The 18,406-nt window shown below is 38.4% G+C and overlaps 1 protein-coding gene across 4 annotated transcripts in view; it reads right to left on the bottom strand.

Annotated features, from left to right (window-relative positions):
- The window catches only part of RECA1 (recA DNA recombination family protein), a 40,202-nt gene that overhangs the window by 20,752 nt on the left and 1,044 nt on the right, over nt 1–18,406 (bottom strand). For 3 of the 4 annotated variants that reach the window (XM_010260367.3, XM_088892052.1, XM_088892051.1), the window contains 2 exons: nt 13,724–13,815; nt 13,388–13,463 (listed from right to left, as the gene is read on the bottom strand). The exons of the other annotated variant lie outside the window; for it this stretch is intronic. In XM_010260367.3, coding sequence (XP_010258669.1) covers nt 13,388–13,463; nt 13,724–13,815 — 168 coding nt within the window. The remainder of the gene's footprint in view (nt 1–13,387; nt 13,464–13,723; nt 13,816–18,406) is intronic. 4 annotated transcript variants of the gene reach the window in all.

Here is an 18,406-nt window from a genome sequence, read left to right as displayed (position 1 = left end):
TGACTTGTTTGCAAATATCTTTAATCCACTTGCATCACAACTTCTCTGGATGTTAATCAGGAAATCCCAGCCACTAGACCATAGGCTTTTTTTATCAGCAAAAGATTAATTATATTAATAGGTGAAAGAAATAAGTTATAGAAAAGTGGATATCCATTAACCCAAGAATACAAAGCCCTGATGCAACGATGGCCAATAACAATTTACAATAGAGCCCAAAATAATTGCTGCCTAAATACCCCTTGTTTAGCTAAAGTGTCGGCCATGCCATTAGTCATCCTGCTTGTCCAAGTAAAAGAGGCATTCAAGTCCCCTTTCAGGCTTCCTATCGCTCTAAAGCCATGCCTATAAATCCAAGGTACATTATTTCTAGAAGTGGTCCAAGAAATAACCACTTTTGAGTCTCCTTCGACTTCTAGGTTTCTGAAGTTTGATTGTGTAGAGAGACTAGGCCGAATGAGCCCTAGCCCATTACTATCTTATTGTTAGTTCTTCCTTGTTGTTTTGTTCTTAATGGGCCTTTAATCCTTTTTTATGTTTTCTAAGTATGTTAATGAGATGGACGCCCACTTAAGGGCAGACTTGTAATTTATTTACTTAGAAAGATTAATAAAAGATTAGAGAGGTGGAAGAGGAGATTATCAAACTCCTTCTTTCTCTCTTCTTCTCCATCTTTCCTTCATCTTCTTGCTGTCTTCTTGTTCTTCTCTTCCCCTTCTGCTATAATCTTTAATATTTCTACTGTTTTTTATACACTGAATCATATCTTGGTATCAGAGTAGGTCTTCCTTCTCTTTTGTTTTTTCTTTTCTTTTCCCATACACCCTTCGATTAAAAGAGTGTATGGAGAGATATGTTGCTGATTATTCAAAGAACTTTTATGCCTATTTGGTAGAGGGTTTGGAGAGTCAAAATATGGTTGTAGATTGCCAAGAAAATGGGGCTGCTGATTTTTTGCCCAAAACCCTATCCGTCTAGAGAGTTTCCAATTACAGGTTGAAGAGACTGTTTGGTGTGGCGCTCAAGGCTTAGAGGGTTCCTTTTGATCTCCAAAAGTGGGTGGTTGCAGTTGGAAGAGGTTTGGGAAGCTTTGGTTGGAACGGCTGCTTCTTCTCTCTTTCTCCCCAAAGGCAGAGTGCAGTGAAACCCTAGCTTTGGGACTTTTACGTGTTAGACTAACCTCAGCTAGGTCTATAAAGTTTGGAAACCTTGTTTTTTTATTTTCATTTGGTCAATGGTGCAATCTGGAAGTGAGATGAAGCAAATCCCGGTGTCTGGGGTTGGTCCATTAGATTCCATTTTGACAGGAGTGACTACAATCAAACTGGATGACTTCAGCCAAGGAGATTTGGGATAGTGTTTCATAAACTTATTCTGGGGTTGGTCCATTAGATTCCATTTTGACAGGAGTGACTACAATCAAACTGGATGGCTTGCAAGGGCCTACAAGCTGAAGAATGATGTGAAAAGTCTGAAACAGGGGGAGAAGAGTATAGCCATCTACTACTCAATGTTGAAGTCACTATGGCTAGAGATTGATGTTATGGAGCAGTTATATGGGAGAGCACCAAGGATGCAAAGACATTCAGAAAATTTGTGGAAAGAAAAAAGGTGTTTGAGTTTCTTATAGGACTTAACCCTGAGTTTGATATTACAAAACAAAATATTCTAGCCAAGGATGAAGTAACTTGCTCAAGCATATTCTATGGTAAGCAGTGAAGAGAGCAAACGACAGGTACAATTACAAGGCCCACCACCTTCAAAACATTTTGCACATGCTGGAATAAAACCAAAGGGGCCAACTAGGAAGAAAGAGGTGATATGTGAATACTGCAAGAAGTCGAAACATACTAAGGATACTTGTTGGAAACTTCATCCAGATCTTCTCCCAAATAGGTTCAGAACAGCAATAACAACTTTAAGAAAGGTGGTTAGTCTGGAAAGCTCAAGAATGCAAATGTTTCTACAGCATCTAAAGGAGGAAATAGAGAAGGCGAAGAAAAATCTGTTGTGGAGGCAGAATTTGAGAGATATTGGAGGTTAATTAATCATTTGGAGACTACTATTGCAACTTCCTCCTTAGGCAACACCACTTTATCCGCATTTGCCCATTCAGGTACTCGTGCTTCTACAAATCATGCTACGGCCACAGATAATCGTAGAATTCCTTGGATTAATGATTTTGGTGCTTCAAACCATATGACCAATGTTAGACGGTGTACGCCCTTAGCTCCAATCAGATTGATGTACAGATACATTTATTATAAATGAATAAAAGTACATAATTGTTTCACGTTATCATTGGTGTGTTTCTATATAATTACCCCTTAAACTGGACACTTATGAGACTCATGTTAATTTAGAATGTTCTCAGCCATTGGATAGACTTGGGGAGTTTATCCTGCCAAGGCTGACACCAGTGTTTTAAAAGGCATCGGAGGCGTATGCCTAGAGGTGCGCCTCCAGGCGTGGCGCTTCCAAAACACCTTGAGGCGTATGCCAGAGGCGTTGACACCTCGCCTCTTGCGCTTTTTTTACGAGGCATGCTAGAGGCGTACGCCTCATGCGCCTCATGCACATCTTATATAAAAAGACAGAAAAAAAGGAAAAAGAAAAACAAGAAAAGGAAAGGAAAAGAAAGGGAAGGGAAAGAAAAGGAAAGAGAAGAAAAAAAGGAGAAAATGAAAGAAAAGAAAAGGAAATCCATTTTCCAACTATGCCCTAGACCATGGAGACTGATGGGCGAAACTGGAAAGTTACACATGACCCCTAGACTTGATTATGGTACTGCACTAGGTGTCGGATCGGGTTTCTTTGATATGTCAATCAGTGAAATCCTTTGGGGGTCAAAACCTGGGTATGTTGGGGCAGTCTGAGAATTCACTTGAGTGGGTGATCATAGTGATAGGACCAGCCCCTTTGTTGGACAAAGTGAATGTTCGGTATTGCACTCTCTCTGATGGAAACCAAAACTGTCGGCAGTTGATTTCAACCGTGCTTGAGATTTGTTTTGCAAAATATATTTATATGATATATATATATATATTATTTTTTAAGAAAAGTGTTTGCAAAAGGTTTTAATCCCGGGACCCATTCGAGCAAAGAGTGCAACACTGCACCTTGCAGTCAGGGAAGAGGTCCTTCCCTGTCAGGCGGTGTTTGATCATTGTGACTGAGAGGTTGAGTGTAAGAGACCATTAAGGGTTGCTTACCTGATGGGTTGTATCTTACTTAAGTCCATTATCCTTGGATCTTCATAGGATGGCTGGACTCGGGGATCATTTAATTGTAAATGTTGGGCCCATTTTGAGCCCGTACTGATGGACTCGGGTTCACTACATCTAGAAGTGAATTCGGCCAGGCCTTTTCATAGAGGTTGGGTCGAACCCATGTGGGCTTATGTAAGGTCATTGTTGGGGTCCCACACCATACAAATTGAACCTAAATGGGCCAACATCTATTTGGGACATGAGCCACTTGCTTAATGGGCCTAAGGCCCATGATTAATGTGATTAATCAAGTGGTCACATAACTACTTAAGCTATCATGTGACTTGGGCGAATATGGGTTTGGAGCACCCATTCTCATAAGAGGATAAGACTTATCCACTAATAGAGTCCAGATCCAAATAAAGATTTGGATTACAAACCTCCTAATTCAATTAGGAGTGGTGCTTCTCAAGGTTTAAGAAAAGAGAGATCGAACTGCTTCAGATCACTCTCTGCTTTTAGTTCTCTCTCTACTCTTGCCACCCAGAAACCCTGGTTCGATCTCCAAGTCTTGGGAATGATCTTGATCAGTTCTACCTCTGATTTTTGCAAGAAAAATTCAGAGAAATTTCGTGCTCACTTCCCTTGTTCGACCCATACAGTTGGATTGCAGTTTTGCTGAAAACTGCGTTGTTGAACCGACTTCACTCCAAGCTGCGCCATCTTCAGTGGAAGCTGGTTTTGGGATTCAATTTGGGCGTGAGCTACCACTTTGGGAGCTACATCTGTGGAATTCGTATCAGGTATACATCTCCCTCCTTTTGGTTTCAAACCTGATCTGGTTTCGATGCAAGAACGATCCTTGAAAAATGCAGTTTTTCTGAAACAAGGGAACACGATTCCCGAAAGGCAGAAAGAAATTTTGAAATTTCGCCCAACCGTCTAGCATGGTTCGGCCATCCATGTGATGGATATTACCTTCCTTCAACCAACATATGACATATCTAACATTTTTCGTTCATATCAACTCCTCTCTGGTAGAGAGAAGATTTCCCTTGTCGATAGGCCTCTTGCTCCCATCTCTAGCAAAGGGAATATTAGAGCCTTTGACTCCGTTGTTTTATCCCCTATCCTTCATGTTCCCAAACTTAACACTAACCTTTTATTTGTTGATAGCTTAACTAAATCAATGAATTGCAGCGTAACCTTCTTTCCTACTCATTGTATTTTTCAAGACCTAAAAACTCAGAGGATGACTGGGAGTGGCCATGAGAAATATGGAATATATTTGTTGGATATCTCTAGTCGAAGTCCTGGACCACCTAGTGGAGTAGCTTTGGAGTCTATTTCATTAGAGTCAGATGATAAAGTCATGTTATGTCATTTAAGATTTGGTCATTTGTCTTTTTCTTCTTTGAGTCATTTGTTTCCAGAAATGTTTTAAGGGAATATCCCTATTTGAGTCATATGAACTTGCAAAACATTGTAGACAACCTTTTTTAGTGAATAATAAAAAAACAGTTTCTCCTTTCCATATTGTGCACTCTGATGTGTGGGGGCCATACCATCTATCTGCTATAGGGGGTTACAAGTATTGCATCCTTTTCATTGATGATTTTTCTCGTTACACTTGGACTTACCTTACGAGATCCCGGGATGAAATGCCAAATATTGTACAAAAATGTCATGAACTTAATCTTACCTAGTTTAATACTCGGATCAAAATATTCCGATCTGATAATGCAAAGGAATATTTTGAGAAGAGCCTTTCCTCCTACTTTGATACCTTTGGAGTTATTCATCAGAGTTCTTGTTCCTACACTCCACAACAAAATGGAGTGGCAAAAAGGAGGAACCGACATGTGGTTGAGGTTGCTAGGAGACTCCTTTTTGCTTCTCATGTTCTTGTTAAGTTTTGGGGGGATGCTTTTCTTAGAGATACATACTTGATAAACCGGATGCCTTCCCGAGTTCTGGGTTTTAAAACCCCCTTTAACCTCTTAATTCCAAATCTCTTCTCTCTTCCTCTCTGTGTGTTTGGGTGAATTTGCTATGTTCATGTTCACAGTCATCAGAAACATAAGTTTGAGCCTAAAGCACACAAGTGTGTCTTCTTAAGATATGCCTCCACACAAAAGGGGTATTGTTGTTTTGATCCGGTTCGTGGCACTTGCTTTGTTTCCAGAGATGTCACATTTGCTGAGTTTGTTCCTTTCTTTGGTACTTCTCCTGAGGGGGAGCATTTAGAGGAGTTATTTGCTATGTCACCATCTGTTCCTCTTCTGATCCCTATTGAGTTCTCTATTGAGTCTCCTCTCATCGAGTCTTCTATTGGGTCTTCTTCTTGTGTTACTGCTCCCCCTCCTCCTGCTCATCCTCCCACATTTACTTCCCATCCTATTGTCCACAGGTGGTACTAGAGACAAAGACTCAGGGATGTGCAAGTTGTTTGCTATGTCACCTTCTACCACTTTTGATACCTTTATTGACATTGATCTCCCTATTGCTCTTCGCAAAGGCAAACGGAAGTGTACAACTCATTGCATTTCCAAACACCTGTCCTATAGCCTTCTTTCCCCCATCTATTATTCCTTTCTTGCCTCTACTTCTTCACATATAACTCCCAAATCTGTCTCAAAAGCCTTGTCCAAACCAGAATGGAGGGATGCTATGATGACTGAATTAGATGCTTTGCATAAGAACAATACTTGGGAAATTGTGGATTTGCTTGCAAGAAAGGAACCGGTTGGTTGTAAGTGGGTGTTCACTATCAAGTATCATTCAGATGGTACAATTGAAAGGTTTAAGGCCCATTTGGTTGCTAAAGGATATACTCAGACGTATGGTATTGATTACTTGGAGACCTTTGCCCCAGTGGCTAAAATGACTTCAGTTTGAGTTTTGCTCTCTTTAGTTGCTACTTTTTATTAGCCACTATGTCAATTCAATGTTAAAAATGCTTTCTTGAATGGAAACCTACATGAAGAGACCTATATGCCTTTACCTCCAGGGGTGTATGAGAAAGAGAAGCAGGGAAAAGTCTGTAAACTGAAGAAGTCTCTTTATGGCCTCAAGCAATCTCCTAAGGTCATTGTGGGAAGAAAGAAGCTTGTGTATTTTTTCAGACAAGGGAAGAACCCTAGAAGAACTGTTAGACCTAATCCTTCTAAGGGTTGTCCACTTGCTAAAATCTTTAGAGTTGTTTTCAAACTTTCCTATGGATGACTTACAAAGAAATTGGAAAGAGATTGCTTCCATCGCTAGGTGCAAGAGGACTCTTTGTCCCTCTTGGTCCCCCCTCCACTGGGTGTTATAAAGTTAAATTTTGATGGCAGTAGTGTAGGGAACCCAGGGCCATCAAGGATTGGAGGAGTCTTCAAGAATGAGGAAGGGATTGTTATTGCTTTGTTCTCTGGCCCTATTGGAGAAGGCGACTCTCTTAGGGCTGAGATCCTTGCTGCGCTTGAAGGAATTCGTAGAGCAAAGGAATTAAATATTAGTCGTTTGATCCTAGAAGGTGATTCGAAGGTGGTGGTTAGCTGGCTGAAGAAAGAGGATAGCGAATTGTGGAACTATAACAATGAAAAGAAGCAATTCTTATGGTTATGTAGGGACATTGAGATACAATACAGTTGGGTGAAGAGGAGTACCAACTCATTTGCAGATGGGCTGGCCAAGCAAGGGGTGAATAGGGAGTCTTTTTTTGGGCTAGTCTTTAATTTTTTCTCTTTGTATTCCCTTTGTTTTCAGTTTTTGGGGAGCTAAGGTATTTTATCTCCCCTCTTGTATCCATAATCCTTCTTTTCTTTTAATTAATGAAGTTGTTGTTATTGATCAAAAAAAAATCTCCTAAAGCCTAGTTTAACAAATTTCAGGCTGCCCTTGTTACTTTTGGTTACACATAGACTCAGTCTAATCATACCTTGTTTGTTAAGAGGAAAGATTCCTTAGTGACCCTTTTGATTGTCTATATTGATGATAATGTGGTTACTGGTAATGATACTTAGGAAGTTACCCATCTCAAAAGATTTCTTAACACTGAGTTTGAGACTAAAGACTTGGGTGAACTCAGATATTTCTTGGGAATTGAAGTTGTCAAGTCTAAGGATGGTATCTTCATTTCTCAACGTAAGTATGTTCTTGATCTTCTTGCAAAGACTGGCAAACCAAGTGTTAGACCAGCTTCCACTCCTATAAGCCTCAATCATAAGTTGTCAGCTACTAATGGTGAACTGTTGACTGATAGGGGAGTGTTCCAAAGACTGCTTGGGAAGTTATTATATCTTTGCATGACTCGACCAAATATTTCCTATGCAATTAGTGTAATTAGTCAATTCATGCATTCTCCAGAGATACACATTTAGCAGCTGCTGAGAGGGTTCTGTGTTATTTGAAAGGGACTCTAGAGAAGGGTATCTTGTTTGCTAAGCATGGACAATGAAGCTACAAGCATACACTGATGCTAATTGAGCTGGATGTATTGATGATAGGAGGTCCACTTCAAGTTATTGTGCTATGGTGACAGGGAACATTGTATCATGGAGTAAGAAGTAGTCTGTAGTGGCTAGATCCTCGGCTGAAGCAGAGTATAGGGCAATGGCACATGGAGATTCAAAACTTTTGTGGTTGAGATCACTTTTAGAATAATTGGGTATTGACTGTGAGAAACCAATGATACTAGATTGTAACAATCAGGCTGAATGGGAGGGGAGTGTAGAGAGACTAGGCTGAATGGGCCCTAGCCCATTACTATCTTATTGTTAGTTCTTCCTTGTTGTTTTGTTCTTAATGGGCCTTTAATCCTTTTTTATGTTTTCTAAGTATGTTGATGATGTGGATGCCCACTTAAGGGCAGACTTGTAATTTATCTAATCTTATTAAGATTAATAAAAAATTAGAGAGGTGGAAGAGGAGATTATCAAACTCCTTTCTCTCTTCTTCTTCTTGTTGTCTTCTTCTTCTTCTCTTCCCCTTCTGCTATAATCTGAAATTTTTTTACTGTTTTTTCTGGACCGCATCACATCTGATTGTTTAGCAAATTTTAAGCCTTGTAACAATGCCATCAGTTCAGCCTTTAGTTTGTCCCCTTCTCCTATAGGTCCCAAGTACATAGCCAACATTTTGCCTGAGGAATCTCTAAAAACACCACCAATACCCAATATTCTCAGGTTACCCATAGAGTTCCTGTTAAAATCTAAATATATCTTATCCCTTGCTGGGGGCTTTCATTCCATCATCTTCCTTTCCTTTGCTTTAGAAGAGTGGGCCACCAAATTCATGCCCTTATTATATCAGTCGTTGTAAAGTAAATTTTGGAAGATATCAAGAGTTTTTATCCAATGAGCCACTTTTATCTTCCTCCTTTGACCTATGTTTCTCATTAAAAATTCTTGCATTTCTGTCCTCCCAAATGGTCCACACCACTACTGCTCTAACCGTTTTCTACATTATTACCCCTCTTTTTGTTGGCTACCTTAGGAAGTTTGGATTGAAGAGGCTGACTACATCTTGAGGAGTTGTCTGCTTGCAACCAAAAAGAGAGCAAAAAGACTCCCAAATAAAAAGCACAAAGGGACAAGAGATAGTAAGTGGAGTAAGGATAAAACAAAAGAAGCACACATGGAGAAAGGCATTTATTCGGACTCCTCTTTTCACGCATTTCACAAGTTTTCACTTTCCCAAGAAGCACAATACTTAAACTTTGGATGGTATGTGCTTACACCCAATCTTTTTCACAAGGATACTTGTATAAAAACATCCTTTGATCCACTTGCACCACAACCCTCCAAAACCAGAACTTCTCAAGATGTTAATTAGGAACTCCCAATCCACTAGATCATAGGTTTTTCTATTTTTTTATCAACAAAAGATTAATTATATTACCAGGTGAAAGAAATAAGTTACAACAGAGTGGATATCCATTCACCCAAGAATACAGAACCGTAATACAACAATGCCCGATAACAATTTACAATAGAGCCCAAAATAATTGCTGCCTAAATACCCCTTGCTCTAGAATGTCAGCCATCCTACTTGTCCAAGTAAGAGAGGCATCCAAGTCCATTTTCAGGCTTTTTATCTCCCTTAAGGCATGTCCATAAATCCAAGGTACGTTATTTCTAGAAGTGGTCCAAGAAATAACCACTTTGGAGTCTCCATCAACTTCCAGGTTTCTAAAGTTTGATTGCTTAGTAAATTTCAAGCCTTGTAATAGTGCCACCAGTTCAGCCTTTAGTGAGTCCCCTTCTCCTATATGTCCCGAGTACATAGCCAACAATTTGCTTGAGTCTCTAAACACACCACCAATACCTACCATTCTCTAGTTACCCATAGACCTCCTGTCAAAATTTAACTTTATCCCTTGTTGGGGGTTTCCATTCCATCATCTTTCTTTCCTTTGCTTTAGAAGAGTGTGCCACCTCATTCCATGTCCTTATTATATCAGTCACGTAAAGTAAAACTTTGGAAGATATCAAGAGTTTTTATCCAAATCATTGTTGTCTTCAACCTCTCACCCCAATCCCCATAGTGGCGCTTCAAGTTTTTTTGTAAGCCACACTTTGTGCCACTCCCCATCAAAGGATACATCAACCGATCAAGCAACCAGGTATGGCTTCACCTCTGCCACCTTGAGCTTCACTGCTCGAAGGTTAATAGTCTCAAATTCAACTAGAACACCGCCCAATGACTCTGCTATCTTCTCAAAACATGGAACCTTCCACAGGTTGAATGGAAGACCAAGGTTAATTTCAAATGTTCCCACATCCAAATCTCCAATATTACAAGAAGGGAACCAATTTTTTATCAACACTAGCCCCATGCCAGTCTCTACTATATAGAAGTCAATCTTCCCGCCGTCAATGTCCAATAATGCTCTCCTTTCATCAAACGGAAAGAGATAAACTTCAGAGTGAGCTTCCATTTTTGATTTAGTCTATTCCAGGATAAACTCCCAATCTATCATTTTGTTTGGAGCCTTAACTATCCTTCGCTTCTCCCAACCTTCTCTGTCATTGTTCAATACCATTTTTTGTAGATTAATGGCACTACTTATTATTAAGCCCTGTGAGTTTTCAGGTTGCGAGTGTTCTTTTGCATTTCCCCCATTCTCACCTGTCTTACTTGACTCCAAGGAGGGCTCCAATAAAATATTCATAGCCACTCATACATGGGACAAAGTATGAGCCCCAAACATCAATGTGTATCAAGTTGAAAGCAACATCAATCCTTCTATTACTTATAGGATATATGTACATTGTTTTCAGAGATGACAAACTTCACATTGCATACTCAAACCAGACACAGACTGACACAAGTTCGGAAACAAAAACTTAATGGACTTAAAAGAAACATTATCGAGGCAACAATGCCACAACTTCAAAAGACTCAAATTTTCATCTTGACATGACTCAGTTTGGAACAGTATTCCTTGCTCAAAGGCTTGATCAAAAAGATAAACTCTATCAGCTTCATGCCCAGTTCCAATCATCCTCTCGTTTCAGGTCCTAGAAAACACCATGAGAAGGGGAAAAGGTCACTGAACAATTACAAGATTTGGTAGAGAGCTAACAGATAAAAGGTTTTTGTACAACTGACGAGCGTGAAGAACAAAGCTCAAGGAAAAATCACGAGTAAGTTGAACTTACCCCAAACCAAAGATTGGGGTCTGAGATCAATCAGCTATAGTGATTTTGCCATCCCACGGAGCCAATTTATAAGAGGTGAGGTGGGAAGGAATACCAGTCATATGTGCACTAGCTCCAAAGTCTACAATCCATAAGCTAGTAGAAGATGATTAACAAGTGCAATACTTGTTTTTGCAAAAGCACTGGAAGGATTAATAGAGCTAGTAGAGGTAAAGGACTTATCAAGCTAAGTCAGTAGGATCCTAAGTTTCTCCATCAAACCGGAGGGATCATGTGTGGGGGATTGTACATTAGAAGGACAATCAGCTCCAATAGTAGCAAGATGAGCATTACCCTACTTTGTTATTTTAAACTTTTCAGGCTTCAAATGTAGATTCAATTTCCAACACTTGTCTTTCGTATGTTTTGGCTTATTGCAATAATCACATACCACCTCATCATGCTTTTCATTAACACCCTGTCTATTTGTACTCGACTTGAATTTTCAAGACATGTTGGTGGAATGATCCATCACTGAGGTCTGCATCATGGCAACCCTTCTACTCTCCTCTCCCTGTACTAAGGAGTATGCAGTAGCAAGAGAAACAATATTTGCACTCAAAATATGTTGTCAAGTAAAATCATACTCACCATTCAACCCTGCCAAGAAGTTAAACACTCAATTCTTCTCAACATACTTCCGGTATTGCTCACCATCCTCAGGGTTCTTCCATTCCAAGGCCTTCAAATGGTCAATTTCTTCCCATAGAGACTGCAAAGAAGAGAAGTACATGGCTACATATTACAAGCTTCTCTTCGAAGTTGGTAGACTCGGTTTGTATTTTTTTCCTGAGAGTATATAGTTATAAATCGATCCCAAATATCCTCAGTACAGTAGTGGAGAGGAACATGTAGTTATGGGCAATATGTGGCTGTATCGAACACACCAGCCATGGCATAACCAAGGAATTATCCTATTCCCATTTAGTAAGTTTGGGGTCGTCAGATTTCAATTTCCCCTCTTTACCAGTAATAAATCTCAGCTTACCCCTCCCTCCAATAGTAAGCTTGGCTAATTGAGACCACTCTAGGAAATTGGTTCCATCAAGTCTTACAGTGGTTATCATACCACTAGAGACATTGACATTGCTCGAAAGCACTCTGGAAATAGTCTGTAACTCCTCGAGCATGTCCATTTGAGTTGGGTAGGCTTCTTAATAGCTCTACAGCACTCCAACAACCAACCGACATGCACAAGACCCACCAAAAATGGGAAACACTCAATTGGAGTCCAATAAAAGGCCCAAAACTAAATTGGCGGCAATATACGAGGGGGAAAAAGCCTCCCGAAGAAAGATTAGGGATTATAAAATTGTGGAACCACTTACCATACCTCCAAAAATGTCAAACGAACCAAACACAAGTTTCAAGCAAGCATCGAACTCAGACAAAGAGGAAAAAATCCAAACATTGAACCAATAATTTTATGTAATTTCCGATTGTAAAATCCGGGAAAAATTGTAGGAACATCAGGTGAAGATAAGAACCATACCAAAAGTCCCTAAAATCAAGGCACACCAAAGTAGACCAATTTCAACAGTTGTCACTGTTACCTATACTGACTGCTGGCATCATCTGGTTGTGATCTAACATCGGCAGGTCTTCTTAAGTTCAGGAGTTAACAAAAAAACTAATCCAAGGTTCCTTCCCGCTCCGATACCAAGTTGTAAGAGTGTGGGAGGAAGAGGAGAAAAGGAGACGAAGAAGGTGTGTCACTATTCACACCCAAAACATTACTTTTTATATTAAATATAGTAATTACATCTATGTCCCTATATGGGTGCCCAAAATACAAATAAAGAGAAACGACAACAATACCCCTAAGCCAAATACATATTCTCAACACTTGATATTGTGCAAAGAGTTCAGTATGCATTTATGTAGTTTCTTTCATTGTACCAGACAGATAGAAACACCTGGTCTTGTTTATGTTTAGATCAGGAGAGCAATGAGTTTGAGTATTCCAGATAACCCCACGAGTATCTTATGAACAAAAAACCAATAAGCTTATCCAAAAGGATATAATTATAACATGAAACTATCAATTAAATAAAAAAGGTAGGGAGGAACATGAAATCCCAGAATATTCTTGTAGAAAGAGACTCAAAGGTAGTAGTGGGCTGGACCAGCTGGCTGAGAACAAACAGTCAAGGTTTATGGGAATACAGGGACATAATGAAGGAGATACAAATGCTGTCAATGAAACTAGATGTCACATTTCAATGGGTAAGAAGATCTGCAAAAATTTTGGCAGATTCATTTGCCAAGCAAGGAGCAACTAGATATCAGATGTTCTTCAGATTTTTCCAAATATTTGTAATATTTTATGTAATATAGGAAAGGCGTGCAGGGCATTTGTAAAGAGGGATATCTTTGTAGGTGTACTTGATTATAAACTTTTCTTTTTCATTTAATAATAAAATTCTCAGTTATATATCAAAAAAAAATATCAATTAAATGAACAAGAGGAATCAGAAAGTAAACAGAATTTACCTCTACAATTCTCCCTTTTGGAAGGCCACCACCCAGGGCAATGTCTAATGTCAAACAGCCACTTGGAAAAGTTTCACTGCACCAAGCACACTTTTTAATTTAACTCTACTTTCTGGATTAAATCATAAGTGGGGGATATGATGATGCAAGGGCCATCGTCATGGAAAAATATAAAATACTAAAAGACATGGATACTGATTAGAGCCAAGCCCAAATATCCAGAAAGAAAGATGCAACATCCATGCCCTTCTTTTCCTGATCCACAAAGTTCATGTCCTTTTCCACTGCAGCATGCTGTGGATCCATCATCTAACACTTAAAGGATAGATAACATACACTAGAGCTCCACCAGCACTTCCCAATCTTGTAACGCTTCCTTTTCCAAATGAATTGTTTATGTCGTTCATTGCTGCTTCCAATGCTTTTTGCTGGGAGAAAATATTAAAATGGAGATCTTTTTTATTATTGTTAACCATAAGTGTTTAAGTAAACCATTTTGCATCAGATTAGTTTTCATTTGAAGGAAAAGTTAATGCAATCATGAGATTACAAAATTAAAATAATAATGATAATAATAATAATAATAATGTTCTCTGTACTACAAGTATTCGTTGATAGGACAAATAATGTTCTCAGCCAGTTTAACCTAAGTTTGTAAGCCAAAACAATGCCATGGATGCTCTTTTTCTGACAAATATGTGGTAATATTTTTATTACTGTCTGTTGAGAAAATGTTCATACCATCTTAAACAAAAATTGCAGAATACTGTCTTTGTTGGCACATACATTTTGCTACATGAAGAAGATGATAAGCACTCCACATAGCTCTAGTCAACAAATAAAATAACCACATAACTGCTTATGTACAATTATTAAGATCCTTGGAAATTTAAAAAAAAAAAAAGGCGTCTTAAAAATTGTCATATCCCTCCTCTGGGACTAAACAACTTCTTGAATATTCTTGTTTTGGGTTTTCACTTTGGACAATTCATTAGCCCAGTTAAAATCACGGCAATATCACTGTGCCCAAAACCATACTATGCAATTGAGGCAATACCAACCACTTCACTAACTAGTCAAGTCAATACTCATGATGCAATCACTTGAGACAACTAAGCATCAACTAGGTTGTCGAGCTGACTAACAACTAACAACTACTCAACCTAAACAAACATAACGTTATTTTTAAACTTTATGTTTAAAAATGATTGTTTGACAGTATATAAATAGAAATAACGCATATAATAAAAGAAGATGGTCACTGAGTTCTTTTTTCTTCCAATTGGTGGTATGCTTGTAAGGAGTTGTTGTACACAAAAAAGCAAGCAAATGGTCAAAGATTGAACTCTTCCTTTGAAAAAAGAACCCTATAACTCTTTACCCTAGCCTAACCCAGCCTTCTATATATTTTCTAAACAAAGATTGTAAACTATATGTTCTATGTCACTCTTTTATTGCATATTCGTAGGCTATGTTTAACTAATATATGAGATTCAATAAATATCATAAATGATGATGCAATAGCCAATGCTAGAAAATCTGTGGGAGAGACATCAGATTTTGCAATTACAATGGGTTTTCACCAAGGTTCAACACTTAGCCCTTATTTATTTGCATTGATCATAGAAGAATTGACAAAACATATTAAGGAAGAGGTCCCAAATGCATGTTCTTTGCTAATGACATTATTTTAACTGATTAAAATAAACAGCAAATGTATTGTGCACAACTAATAATAGGGTGGTGGGGTGTGTGTGTGTGTGTGTAATGCAATGGTTAATATCCATTGTATTTTTTTTATGAATAATAATAAATTTACCCCTTGCTTAGCTAACATATCTAACAAAGTATTTGCTGATCTCCCCACCCACTGTACAGTGACCAACATATTCCTTGTCAACCAACTGAATTTCTTCATTTCATTCTTGTATCGCCACATAGCCTCTTCAGAATTTTTCAACCAACCCACCACCACTTTGGAGTCCCCCTCAATTATTAGTTGTTGTACCCCCAGCTGGTTTGCAAATTGCACCCCTTGTACAGCAGCTAAAAGTTCTGCCCTGATGGAGTTCCCAAATCCCAAGGGACCTGAGTAAAGCAACAAAATCTCTCCCTTCGCATTTCTCAAAGCACCCCCCATTTCGGATAAACCTGGATTACCCATGCTACTTCCATCAAAGTTCAACTTTAGTGAGCCTTCGGATGGAGGAGACCAGTTGTAATTAATTTGTCCTTTAGAGATGAACTCCTCGCTATTGCTGACCAATTTCTCCAAAGGTCATTAATGGAGAATTGATGAAAGATTTCCAAGGTCTTCAGCCAAAGTATTGCCCTATTGTAATCTCTTTTTATTTAATCATTCAATGAAATCATTTTGTGTTGCTGTTCAAAAAATAAAAAAGAACATATGATAGTAACTTTAATAATAATAGGAGCGCTAATGAGGATACACTTAGGATTGGAAATTAAGAGATAATGTAATGTGACCTTTTTTGGTACCTTGGTTCGATAGTTAATGACAAAAGAGAGATTGATGAGGATGTTGCCCATAGAATTAGAGTGGGATGGGCAAAATGGAGAGGTGCATCTAGAGTGTTATGTGATAGACGAACACCACTTAGATTGAAAGGAAAATTTTATATAACTTTTTAAGGCCAGCTATGTTGTATGGAGCAGAATGCTTTTTTTTATTTATTTTTGAAGGGCTACACAACGGGGGGTAGCCCATCCCCAACCCAGGTGGCAAGCGGGATTCGATCCCAATTCTCAGCTACACCTAGCAGGAGACCTTACCAACCAGCTGGTTGGCACCTTTGCTTGTACGGAACAAAATGTTGGGCAATCAAGAAACATGTCCAAAAAATGAGTGTGGCAAAAATGTGTATGCTGAGATGGATGAGTGGAAAAACTGAAAAAGAATAGGATCATAAATAAAGTGATTTGAAAAGAACCTAGGAGTAGATCCAAGAGGTGATAAAATGAGAGAAAATAGAATAACATGGTTGGGTCACATGCATAGAAGACCAACAACAACACTTGTAAGAAGAAATGATCTATTTCAAGTTGAAGGGGCTAGAAGGGCTAGGAACAGACCTAAAAGGACATGGGTCGAAATAGTTGGAAATGATTTAACTGCCCATAATTAAACAATGGATATGGAATTAAATATAACAGAATGACAAAACAGGATTCATTTTGCCAACCCCATATAGTTGGGATGAGGATTGGATGATGACGATGACAATTTTAGGACACGAACAACTAGCCAGCATAACCACACTGCATTAATAGCAGTGAGTGGATTGGGGACAGGCCTAACCTTTGGCATTTTTGCATGAAATGACTATTCTCATATTCAAACCCATATCTCATGCTATCAGCCCAAGATTTTACCGTTGCACCAAGCAATGACCCCCTACTGATTTACTGATTCAAAGGAACCAAGTAGCAGCTTCAATAGATGATTTGGTCAATGCAAAGAAGACCATCTACAGCACCCATAAGAAGTGATATGTTACAAGTTGATGGGGCTAAAAGAGGTAGGAGCAGACCAAAATGGGCATGGGTTGTAGTACGAAATGATTTAAGGGGTCATAATTTAACAATGGATATCGCACTGAACAGAATGGAATGGCAAAACAGGATTCATGTAGCCAGATGATGAGGATGGTGATGGCAATGATCTGCATACTTGATATGGAAGTAGGTATGCACTATCAGATCTACCTCCATAAGGTTAGCATAGTCTGCCAGTAATAAACAATAATAACCAAATATGACTTCATGACAATACTATCATAAAGGTACAGCCTTCAAAAATCTATGAATTATAAATTATTTTGCAGGGGTTCACAACCATATCAACTTTTGCCAGAATAACCATGGCTATTTTCCCCCGTCAATTTTTTCCCCACTTGTTTCAATGCCTAGACAAGTTAATCTCAGTTCAGATATTGTGCCTTTCACATCTAAACTGCATATTGATTGAAATAGTACAGGCTTCTTGTTAAGTATTTGATAAACACATGTCTTCTTGGAAATAAAAGGGACCTACTACTGCAAGTCTGCAGATCTCCTTCCAAGTTTTCCAATGTGCTGGAATTAAATTAACTACAGAGATCATGTTACGGTATTTTTTTTCTCCTTAATACTTAAAGCATGTAACTGAAAAACTGACCAAACAGTTAAGACGTAAGAAATGTTCTAGTCACTATGTATTTAAAAAAAATGGAGGAGAGTGGCCCAAGCAAAAAGGAAAGTGGCCATAGCATCTTCTTTAAAAATCAATATATTTTCACTCTTTAGAATATAAAGGACTTCTCTTATTCTATAAACAAACCTATAGCATCAAAACTGAAAATATGAAAACAATTAAAAACCAATGTATACACTTGAAATGTCAATTCTGCAATATGTAAGGTATAACTTCAATTAGATTTACATTCCTAAATTGGCAACCCCATGATAATGTTTGTTGTCTTTGGACAAAGAATTTATACTTCCAACCAATGCCTGAGGTAGGATTTACAGAACACTCCAGCAAAATCATGCAGCCATAGGCATCATTCAAGAAAAACCCCAGATTGGATTCAAATACTGTAGGAGAGACCCAAGTTCTAAGTTACATATTTGGTGATAAATTTGGATTAGTATTTGCATCTTACAAGCAGAATTCAGCTAAGGGTTTACATTGAAATCAGAATTTTCCAATCTACATGCTTGACATTAGAGAAGAAAAAAGAAAGCTAGAGGTTTTTTTATAATAGATAGACTTTAACATTATGAGGTTTCTGAATGCTGTGATCATGAGTTTGCTTTCTTCCCATCAGGTCATAGTTGTAAAATACTAAAATCACTTCCAGCACAAAAGCTTCAAAAGCAAAAGTAGAACATGAATGAACTATCAAAAAAAAAAAAAAGCAGAACATTATTGATCAAAAAAAAGGCAGAACATAACTGCAATCCAAACAAAATCAAGAAGGTTTCAAATGGAGTTTCCAATACGTAGTTGTATAATGT

The sequence above is a fragment of the Nelumbo nucifera genome, chromosome 7 (genome assembly GCF_055504915.1).
Source record: "Nelumbo nucifera cultivar China Antique chromosome 7, China Antique-T2T, whole genome shotgun sequence".
Lineage (NCBI taxonomy): Eukaryota > Viridiplantae > Streptophyta > Magnoliopsida > Proteales > Nelumbonaceae > Nelumbo > Nelumbo nucifera.
The sequence above is the reverse complement of the archived record's forward strand: the minus strand, read 5'-3'. Positions and strand labels throughout refer to the sequence as shown.